Genomic DNA, 12,071 nt, shown 5'->3' with positions numbered 1-12,071 from the left:
TAACTAATTCCATCCTCATTCTCCTTGGCCTGTCAGTAGCAGTGGCGGATTTAGAATTAGTGGAACCCTGTCTGCAGCTTCATTTTCGGGGCCCACCCAAGAAAAATAAGATTCTCTCTTCTCTCCCCCCCCCACCCCATGACCTTTTTCATTCTTTTTTTCTTCATCCTCCTCCTCATTGGGGCAGGGGGTTGGGGTGCAGGAGGAGGGGCGGGCACTGGGAGGAAGTTTGGGTGCAGGCTCTGGGCTGAGGGACAGTGCTTACCTCAGGCGGCACGGCTCCCAAAGCGACTGGCACACACACCCCTCTGGCACCGGCTCTTAATCACAGGCGCCGCCCCCGCAGCTCCCATTGGCCGCAGTTCCCGGCTGCTCTGTAGTCAGCGTTTGGGGTGGGGACAGCGCGCGGAGACACACACACACACACCCCAAGGGCTACAGGGACATGCTGGCTGCTTCTGGGAGTGAAGCAGCGTGGAGGGAGGGAGGCAGAGCGGGCAGGGAGCCGCCTTAGCTCTGCTGCTGGCATGTCTCTGTGCGCCCCTTGGGGGAAAGGGGGCAGCGCGTCTCCGTGCTCTGCCCGGGACAGGGGCAGCGCATGGAGCCGCCTCCGCCCCCCACCAGGGGTGCGCAGAGATGTGCCAGCAGCCAGCCGCTTCAAGGGGCGGCGTGGGGCCACCGGGCACAGCATGCAGGCAGCCTGCCTGCCTGAGCCCTGCTGCGTCGCCGGCCGAGACTCGGGGGCAGGTTGTCAGATATTTGTCCTGCATTTTGGGGGCCCCATGCCACTGCACGGTTTGTTTCATGGTAAATCCGCTCCTGGTCAGTAGCCTTCAAGATAGCCAGCCATGTTGTTCTTGAAACGTTTTCCTCATTTGGCTTCCATGACTCCATCTTTTCCTTCTCTAATCACTCATTCAATGTGTCCTTTGGAGGATCTGCCACATCCTCCCTTCCAACTTTCCACTGGAGTTCCACAGGGTCCTGTCCTTAGTCCCTTTCTGTTCTCCTTTATCTCTGGGTCATCTCATCTGCCAACATGAATTCAACTATCATCTTGATGTTAATGACTCACAGCTCAACCTCAATCCACACCTGCCTCCTTCTATCCAAACTAAAATCTCGGGCTGTCTCTCCGACATCTCCTCATGGATGTCTAACAGTCAGCTGAAGCTCAACATGGCTAAAAGAGAGTTCTTAATCGTCTCACCCCCACTCCCAACCATCCTCTCGCACTTTCTTGATTGCTATGGACAACACCATCATTCCACCTGTCATTTAGGCCTGGTTATCATCTGTGACTTGGACTTCTCTCTAGGTCCTCACATCCAGGCTATGTCTAAATCGTTCAGATTTTTTCTGTGTAATATCTCTTAAAATAAGGTTTTTCCTATCCATCCATACAGCTAAAATTTTCATCCCAGCTCTTATCATCTCACGCCTCAATTACTGCAACATTCTTCTCTCTGTCCTTGAGAAATGCAACCTTGCCCCACTCATATCTATTCAGAATGCTGCCACAAAGATCGTTCTCCTAAACGGTCGCTTTGACCATATTATCCCTTCACTGGCACCTCCTTCTCCCCTGCAGGCATGAACTGCTTGTCTTCACTTTCAAGGCCCTTCGTGGTCTACACTTCCTCCTACCTATCATCTCTCATTTACTATTGACATAAAATCATAGAACTGGAAGGGACCTCGAGAAGTCATCTAGTCCAGTCCCCTGCACCCATGGCAGGACTAAATATTAGCTAGACCATCCCTGACAGGTGTTTGTCCAACCTGCTCTTAAAAATCTCCAATGATGGAGATTCCACAACCTCCCTTGACAATTTATTCCAGTGCTTAACCACCCTGACAGTTAGGAAGTTTTTCCTAATGTCCAATATAAACCTCCCTTGCTGCAATTTAAGCCCATTGCTTCTTGTCCTATCCTTAGAGGTTAAGAAGAACATTTTTTCTCCCTCCTGGTAACAACCTTTTATGTACTTGAAAACTGTTATGTCCCCTCTCAGTCTTCTCTTTTCCAAACTAAACAAACACAATTTTTTCAATGTTCCCTCATATGTAGGTCAAATTTTCATAGACCTTTAATCATTTTTGTTGCTCTTCTCTGGACTTTCTCCAATTTGTCCACATCTTTCCTGAAATGTGACACCCAGAATTGGACACAATACTACAGTTGAGCCCTAATCAGCATGGAGTAGAACAGAATTATTTCTCATGTCTTGCTTATAACACTCCTGCTAATACGTCCCAGAATGATGTTAGCTTTTTTTGCAACAGTGTTACACTTTTGACTCATATTTACCTTGTGATCCACTAAGACCCCCAGATCCCTTTCTGCAGTACTCCTTTTTAGGCAGTCATTTCCCATTTTGCATGTGTGCAACTGATTGTTCCTTCCTAAATGGAGTACTTTGCATTTGTCCTTATTGAATTTCATCCTATTTACTTCAGACCGTTTCTCCAGTTTGTCCAGATCATTTTGATTTTTAATCCTATCCTCCAAAGCACTTGCAACCCCTCCCAGCTTGGTATCATCTGCAAACTTTATAAGTGTACTCTCTATGCCATTATCTAAATCACTGATGAAGATATTGAACAGAACCAGACCCAGAACTGATCCCTGCGGGGCCCCACTTGTTATGCCCCTCCAGCATGACTGTGAACCACTGATAACTATTCTCTGGGGACGGTTTTCCAACCATATTGATTCCTGCATCCAATCGGCCTGTAATATCAGCTTCTATAATCCACTTGTTAAAGTTTCAAACAAGAACTTTTGTGCTTTCCCCCATGCTGCTGTTCATGCTCGGGAGGAGCTCCCCATAAACATGTGCAAAGCTACCACCTTAAAACTCTTAGCCAGGATGCCTACAAAAAAACAGTTAGGCCACTGGTACCACTACCTATTACACTGACCAATGTTGTCTCATTGTTTCTTTCTACTCCCAGATGTTTCTTGTCTTATACTTAGATTGTAAACTCTTTGGGTAAGGACTATCTTTTCATTCTGTGTTTTTACAGTGCCTGGTACAATGGAGTCCTGCCCATAAGTAGGACTCCTAGGCACTAAAGTAATAATGACAAAGATTATTTTGCCTTCTGAGGCTTTCAATGTTCTCTATCGATTTCTCCAGCTTTCTATCCACATCATTTAAAGCAAAGCTTAAGTGAACAATGGAAGGGACTGTCCAAGTAGAAGTAATGTGATTGTTGCCTCAAAATTGAGTGTTTCCAATGGTTGGGTTTTATTCTGGGTCAGCACTGGCTAAAATCCTAGATTGGCTAACCCACCATCATAAACTTTCATCTTTACTCTGGGCTCCTATGTTGCCAACATCAGAAGTGTTACTTTAAGCTCAAATTTTGAAATTACAACTAATATATTCCTACTAATGGCTTCATCTTGCAAATTGTATTCAAGCTAGTAGCCTGTTGAAGTCAACAACATTATTATTATTTGCATGAGTAAGGGCAAAGTCTTTATTTTCAAATACCATTCAGATTATTAATGGGAAGAAGCATTCATTTTAGCTTTTAAGCACTCAGATTGCTGTTCTGACCAGAAAGGATGGCAGTTCTTCTCAAGGCAAGGAAGTGAGGCAGAGTGAAGGAGGCACTTTTGTACTGACTCATCTCAACAGCCAACCAATAAATTTTCAATTTCAGTCAGTTAGCTCTTGGTAATTAAAGGACTATACAAATCTCTCCCATTTCTATTAACAGGCTGACTATCATGCCATGCAATCAACAATTAAGACTATAAATTAGAAAATCGATTATAAAAGTCATACCTGAGAGATCTGAAATTTGAGGTGTCTGAGCAAGACAGCTAATCCTTGCTGGAGCAAACACTGTAGCATTCGATGAATACACTGACTCGGAGACAGTTACCTTATTGCTTTGCTTGGTCAACTAAGACAAAAAACCAAAACAAATAAAAAAAGACAATCGGATTATGGAGTTCTCTCAGGAGAACACTGCACAATGTTTTATTAAGCACTGCAGAGAAAGACAGAGTTTAGTCAAACCTGTATTACAAAAATGCTCTAATCTCTCACTGTAATATTGTTGCATTTCCATTGTTTAGGTCACAACAACATAACAGTTCAGTACTGGCAACAAAAAGTGATATGCTTCACAAATGTAATGGCCAATACAACTATTTTATTTTTAGTTATTTTTGAGAAAACAAAGTTACTAAAATACCTTGGGGGGAGGGGGGAGTGGCAAAATATCTAAGGGGAAGAGGAAGAAATCCTGTTTTCTTAGGCCCCAATCCTGCTGACACTTATGCACATCCTAATTCTACTGCCATGAATATTATTTATTTCAATGTAACTACTTGTGGTAAAGTTAAGCATGTGCCATTTACAGGAATAGGTCATTAGTTTGTGTTGAATTAAGATGTTTAAACACACTGGCATAACACTGAAAGTGTTAAGAAAAGAAAAAGGAACTGTAATTCTTGTAAACTAATAGTTGGAAGGGAGAAGCTGCTTAGATACGTACTGTTTTTAAACTAAACAAGCTGCACAAGAGCCTGACAGCAGACAACAGTCCCGTTAGTTTAAAGATCAGAGCAAAGCTCCTTTGGAATCTGGGAAGGAATAGGTATCCAAATCAAAACTGAAGTATTTCCATTTTAGCTGGAGAATAGTTACTGGGAACAACCATATATTATTTTATGCTTGACATATTTAGAATTCAATAACCTAAAAGGTTAGGAAAATATTCTGTTAAACATCAGATTTGCTTTAGACCCTTTTTCACAAGATACATTTTTAAAAACCTGACATTTCCAAACTTGTCATATTTAATACATACATACATATACACACACACACACACTATAAACTAGCACTATCGAGACCAACATTTCTTATAGGAAAATAAATATTTAGCAACCAGTTCATTTGATTAAAACTTATTTTTGAGTACTCATTATTAATCAGTTATGCAATAAAGAAGTGCTGCCTTTTAGGACACTAATGCCCTAATTATCACACAAGTCAACACCACACCTTACCACAAGTATTCTACAACTATAACATTTACACTGAATATATTTTTACTCTAAGATGCTGCCTGTTAGATCTTATCAGAAGCAGTTACTAGTCTCAGAACGTAGATAAGAGATTTTAATTACTTTCAAAACAACTCCATATTAAATGAGATAATATTTCAGGTTTTGGAAAAAGCTTGAAAAGGGAAACTCTCTTAGATATGTTTAATTATCAAACAAATATTTTAGTTAGATACAATTTTACTGTAAAGTCATAAATGAGTTATCTGAAGTCAATGTCCAAACCTAACAGAGGTATACAATGCACAGTTGTAATCAAAACTAACTAGTCACAACCAATTTTAGTTTTTCATAAAATAAATAATACATTTGGTTTTCAATTTGTGTTGGGCTTAAAGTCCAAGTTCATCATGAAACCAACAGCAGTTTAAGGATATAGCATCTACTGCACCTAAATTAAACGAAAAGCGATAACATAAGATGATTTCCAGTTAATAAAAAAAAGGAACCAAGAACATCTTGCTTTACCTCTTGAGCACTTAACTGTCTGAAGGCCTGTGTTCTAACGTAGCTCGTTAGTGATCCTGTGTGGAGAGACATGATGGGAAAATCTTCATTTTTTTAAATTACCTGGAAGCAATTGAGAAAAGGTGATAACAATTACTAAATTAATCATGCTTTCATTTTGTTTGGCAGTCTTTAATTCAGACAAATCTTTATGTACTGTTAACGCTTAACTGTTGTGCAGTTTCTAACCTTCCCATTTACTACCAAGCACAATTTAGAACCTGCCTGGGCTAAGAGATAGAAAAAAACGTATTGGAACAGCCAGTCTCTTTCCTTCTAACATCTATTATTCTAGAAACAACTGTTTGTTGTGTATTTCAACTCTTGCTTTTTTGCCCAGGATATCTGTAAATAAGATTTTGTGCTTCTTTAAGATTTAGCAGTTTTAGCTATCTTTTCCCCATCTGCACTCTCAGTATTCATACATAATATAAACTGCAGTTCAGAACAGATATACCATGCAATTGTTAATATACTGTCCACCAAACTACAGTAGCACTCCCAGCTAGTACCAGGACTGGATTAAGGAATAGGCATTACAGGGCCCTGTCTCCTAGAGTCACATGAAGAGATCAGTCCCCATTTTCACATTAGAAAAATGTTTCTAGTCCTCCTGATAGCAAAGAAAAGCTTGAAAATGTGACCTGGTGTAATTAATGCCTGCAAACAGCTAAAACAATAGCTCCAAGTGGTCTGAATAGCCCCCCTCATCTTAATTCTGAAACCTACTTCCATACCCATGTGGAATGTGCCCAAGGTGCTAGATTGCCTTAATTCAGCCTCGTTTGCTATCACATGTGGACAGCATCGATGTTACAACAGTGGAAAATTTTTAGGAAAAAAAAAATCTATTGTGGACAAAGCCTTAGGGCACTATTGTGTCATATCTATTGAACTCGGAACACCCTAGTACATCCAATGAGGGTCTGTTTAAAAAAATAAGTCTGTGGCATGATAACGATCTTTTTTTTAAAAAAAAACCCTTTATATTATATATAAATATATATGGCTTGGAAGGATTAGATTTTTGTTAGTAAATGTTGATTTTACCGTGTACACACAAACTGACAAAATTATTTCCATCGATGATAATCAAAATTTACAGATAGGCAAAATAAGAAAAATGCTGCTTGAGAATTTATTAGAGTTTTATTTAAGAATATTTACTTTGTATATCTTGACAAGATGTCCACAATTTGTGTTTTAACGGTTACAAAGCTTTAACTTTTTGAATCTCAATGTCTACTCTCAGGAAATAATTATTGTCTGACTCCTCACTGATTTCCCACAACTGTGAAAATGTAAAATCAAAAAAACAAATGCTTAAAAGTAAACATCAATATTATCCATCTAAAAAATAAAAATCCAATTCTGCCACCCACATATGTATTCCACAGTACTACGTAGCCCTTTAAGTGAACCTGAACAACCTTACAAGAAGCCATTAGATGATAGATCATGTTCCAATAAAAATGTTTTAAATAAATTATTAGAGAGACAAAGTAGGTGAGGTAGTATCTTTTATTGTATCAACATCTGTTGGAGAGAGACACGAACTTTCGGGCTTACAGAAGTCTTCTTCAGGTCTGGGAAAGAAGACCTGAAGAAGAGCTTTGTGTAAGTTCAAAAGCTTGTTTATTTTATAGTTAAACAGGATAATATAATCTTTACTTTACATACAATAGAATAGAAAGTAAGAATATTGGAAGTCTTAGAAACACTGATGAAGATTGAATTAAACCAGATCAACTGCTATGCTCCAGTATTTATTAATATTTGTACAGTACCACAGATGTGTGCTGTCTTTTACAATTAAATTCAAACAGTTTCAAGACTTGAGATTACAAATCTAGGACCATGATGCTTATATAAATGCATAACTTTACCCACCGGCTTCAAATAACTATTCAAATACATATAATTAAATGTTCATAAGTATTTGCAGGATCAGGGCCCTAAAAAAGCTAACTTAAGAAAATGCTGTTGCAGAAATATCCTCTGATATATTCGTAAGTATCTTCTGATAAGGATCACTGTTCATCTTTATAAAGCAGATTAGGCCAGGTTCAGCCCTGGTATAAAGCAGGTGCTACTTCAGTAGTCAGACCTGCTTACACAGCAGCATGTATAGTCCAATGTTTGTTCATGCAAATAATGAGCCTACTATAGATGTGTATGAAACATTTATAATAAAATGAAAAAATACTCAAATAAGGAATTCTTAAATATCATTATGTATGTGAAAATTTACTCGGGGCCCAATTCCACCATGTGTCTCATGCTGAATACTTTACTTCTATGAGTAGTCAAATTAAGTCAACAGGACTACTTGTCAAAGGAAGGTACTATTCATGAATAAGAGTAGCAGAATTGGGCCCTTACTTTTTTTGTGAATTCCTTTCACTAAAAACTGACCACCACATTAAATAAATATATATATTATCACATAGAATAAGATCCATTTTGAAGTGAAGGCAGCTTTGCAGTGGACATGCTTTCAATGTGAAAATAGCCATTTTACTGAATTTCATGGCGGGGGGGGTGGAGAAACTGGCTAAAAAGAAAGTGAATATTTTTTCTTACACTTTCAGTTATCTAAAGAAGTTTTCTGCATATCTGTTTGTAAATGTAATATTTGGGATTTTTTTTCCAGGTTTTCCCATGAACCTTGCCATTTATGCTGCACTCATCACCATGGAATCTGAGCACCTAAAATGAGGAGGAGACAGCAGCTCTTTAAGCATAATTTTGGAAGAGGCTTATTTTTTAATTCTGTTAAACATTTTAGTTATAACATATTGATCAAAGTAATTGCTGAAACATTACTCACAACTGATTTAACCAGCATATCAAATTTACCAGAAACACATACTAGGCAGAGGCTGATATGAAAGATGAGGGAAGCCCACGTACAAGGAGCAGAAGCAATGCCCTGGAGAAACCCTACCCAATATTTGCCTTGGTGGTTCTGAGATTCTCTCAGGAAGAGGACCCCATTTTTTGTATCCACCTTTAGCTAACAGATGAATGAAGCTTGAAATCCCAGCTCTTGGAAGTAAACAGGTTTCTCATCCTCTACTTCCCACAGGGTCCCATCTGACAGGGCCATCTTGAGGAAGAATTTCTGGACAAGTATACCAGAAAACCAGTGATATAGCTGAGATATATCAATGATATGTTCATCCTCTGTACAGATGACCTAAACTCACTCAGATTTCCACTACAACTTCAACATCCACCACCCATCTATCAAACTCTCTCTAGAACACTCCCGAACCATCATCAACTTCCTGGACACCACAATCAGCTTCAGCAATAGAACCCTACAGACTATATACAAGAAACTCACAGATAACCACACTTATCTTCACAGATCCAGTAACCACCCAAACACACCAAGAAATCTTATCTACAGACAGGCACTCGGATACCACAGAATATGTTTTGAGGAGAACCTCTGGGACACAAACCTAAACACACTTAAAACTGCATTCACCAAATAAGGACACTCTACTAGAGAAGTAGATCACATCGTGGAACAGGCCATCCAATACCCCAGAGAGAACCTTCTTCAATACAAGGGGTGTGGGATCAGAGGCTTTTTTCCCCTAGTTGTCACCTACCACACTGGGATCCATATGAGGTATCATTAAACAATTACAACCCATACTCGACGGGAACTACATCCTGAAAGAAATCTTTCCTGAACCCCCTCTTTTTGCCTTCAAACAACCCCCCAGTTTCATCATCAAGAGCAAGCTCTCTACAGACACAGACCCACCAACTCAAAGTGGCACCATACCCTGGCATAACAACAGATGCAAAACCTGCAGCCATATCTCCATTGCTATAATGATCATTACCACACACAATACATTTTTCAAGATCCACGGGTCCTACACATGCCTATCACAATATGTGGTATACTTCATCCAGTGCTCTAAATGCCCCAATAACTACTATTGGATGAAGCCAGACAATCACTATCCTGTTGAATGAATTCACACAGAAAAAATGATAAAAGACAAAAACACCATATTACCCGTGAAAAAACACTTTTCACAAAACGACCACTCCATATCTGATCTGCCAGTCCACATCCTCAAAGGAAACCTGCACAATACACCTCTACCTCGATATAACACTGTCCTCGGGAGCCAAAAAATCTTACCACCTTATAGGTGAAACCGCGTTATATTGAACTTGCTTCGATCCACCGGAGTGCGCAGCCCCACCCCCCCGGAGTACTGCTTTACCGCGTTATATCCGAATTCGTGTTATATCGGGTCGCGTTATATTGAGGTTGCAGCGTACCTTCAAAAACGAGCCTGGGAAATTAAATTCATAACTCTGCTACACACTAAAAATCAGTTTTAATAAAGATACTAGATTTGTGTCTCATTACAACGTTCTGTAAACCACCAGCCCCTCTTTTTTGTTCTATGACTGCCAGGATGTTAATGGGTCATTTCACCTTGAATGGTCCCTTAGGATATGCGTTAACTATTTATGCTAAATAAACTTTGTGTTTAGCTGTGACACTCAGTACCTTTCCCAGACCTGATCAGAAGTTGGTCCAATAAAAGATATTACCTCACCCACCTTGTGTCTCAGAGAAAAAGGAGGGTGTGTTTTTTTCAATCCTGTTAGTTTAACTCAATTGGAAGCCCTCTTAACCCTGGTTAAGATGCAAGCTAACGTGTGGAAGCAGCGTTAGCTTCTATATTCTAGCCTAGACCTTCCCTCCCCCCCACCACACACACACCTTTTGGCAACAACAGGGCAGCTAAGAGGGCATCAAGCATGTTAGTGGTGCAGCTTAACTAGTAACAAAGAGGGCTTTTCAATTATGTTAAGCAAACTTGAGTGAAAATGCACCTTTTTGCCTGTCCAAACAGGGCTTTAGAGAGTGTAGTTCCAACTGCTCGTACCTCACCCTCATTTTCCTGTGAATAAATGCAGGCTTTGTCTATGCTAGGGAAAATGTGGTTCTCTCAACTAGCTAATACATTTTAAAACTACAACTGCTTTGTCTACACTAGGACTTTTTAACATGTGTTAGCTACTAGCATGTATTAAACACATCCTTTTTTTGTAGTGTGGATACACCCTCAGAGCTTGACTCTGCTACACTTCATAATTTTCCCAAGCAGCAGCAGAGTGAGACTGATGTGATTCTTGATGGTTTCACTACTGTCAAAAGATTCTGAGCAGCAGCACTTAAAGCTGACTAAATTAGGCCAGTTTGTCTTTGCTGCCCTTAGGAAAGCAACAGCCAACAGCAGGACTGGAAATGTCCGCAGACTTAGGAAGACAGCCCCATACCCATTCACATTCTTTGCAACCAAAAAGGCAAAAATAAAATTTAAAAAATGGGGCAGGGGGCTTAAATTCTTCAGAAATTGACAGCTCAAGCCCACAAACACACTTGACTGGTAAAGTTTCCTACTTGCCACTTGTATTTTTTCCCCCGAGCATTGAGTTAACATTAACTGATTCTAGAGATATGGAATATTGAGTAGGCCTATTATGCCCCCGGAGAAAGCCACTAACTTTGCATAAAACAGAGTAAGTTAGGAGGAAAGCCACATAAAAGCATTAAATAAATTCCTCTGTATCTTACTGCCAAAAGATATTCAAACTCTAAACAGCCAAAAACATGTGGTCTCCTGCAAGAAAGTTATAAAAATACTTACATGCTAAAGTAAAAAATAATTACAGAGAAAACTAATTTAAATTTTACCCTTAGTGTTCCTGTAACACTTCTGATTCAGTTAACAGGTATACTGTTTGCAGTCAGAGCTACCTCAGGTATATCCTTTGGGAGTCTGGTTGGTGGGATTTTTTTTGTTTGTTTGTTTTTTAATAAGAACAGGTTTAGTCTCACACAAGTATTGCATGTTTCTTATGACCGATTCTCCCAGCATCCACTCCTGACTACTTATTAGCTGATGCAATCTATTTACAAGTATACCAGGGGAGTCACTCTGTGCAACATCTGAATGACAATCTGGCTGTGACTGTTTATCTTAAGCCCTCCGTTATCCAGCTCCTCCAGTGCAGAAAGAGCCCCGGCCCTGGTTCAGGTCAGAATAGGCTTTGATCAGTACTGGCAATAGGAAATCGAGGGCTTGGGGAAAGCACCAGGTTAGGCTGACAAGGACAGAAAGAGGCTTGGAAGCCGGAGCTACCCTTGATGTTCCCAGTCCCAGCCATGGCCCGCACTACTCGGGATGGGGCCGAAGGAGCGATTCAGCGCCGCTCCCCCCTAATAGTCACTGTTTTCGCTCTTCGCAATAGGGGATGCGGCAGGATCATTTCAAAACCTAACCCTAGGAGCAGCCCGCCTCTTCCCGGCTCCCTCCGTGCGCACCAGCAGCAGCCCGGGGAACTGTAACTGCAGGGCCGGTGTCCTCATGCCACAGGCTCTATGCAGCGCTCGCCACACCTCTGTGCGGCCACATGGTGCCCA

The 12,071-nt window shown here is 40.4% G+C and overlaps 1 protein-coding gene across 1 annotated transcript in view; it reads right to left on the bottom strand.

The window, feature by feature from the left end:
• Positions 1-12,071, bottom strand: part of LOC112110919 (protein associated with UVRAG as autophagy enhancer) — a 44,317-nt gene that overhangs the window by 32,095 nt on the left and 151 nt on the right. The window contains exons 2-3 of the mRNA XM_024206141.2: positions 5,561-5,662; positions 3,801-3,921 (exon numbers count right to left, since the gene is read on the bottom strand). Of these exons, the coding sequence (XP_024061909.2) occupies positions 3,801-3,921; positions 5,561-5,632 (193 nt within the window). The 5' untranslated portion in view covers positions 5,633-5,662. The remainder of the gene's footprint in view (positions 1-3,800; positions 3,922-5,560; positions 5,663-12,071) is intronic.

Source organism: Terrapene carolina, unplaced genomic scaffold (assembly GCF_002925995.2).
Source record: "Terrapene carolina triunguis isolate 2854851 unplaced genomic scaffold, T_m_triunguis-2.0 Scaffold18, whole genome shotgun sequence".
NCBI classification, from domain to species: Eukaryota; Metazoa; Chordata; order Testudines; family Emydidae; genus Terrapene; species Terrapene triunguis.
Note: the sequence above shows the minus strand (reverse complement) of the source record. Positions and strands in the feature narration are given on the sequence as shown.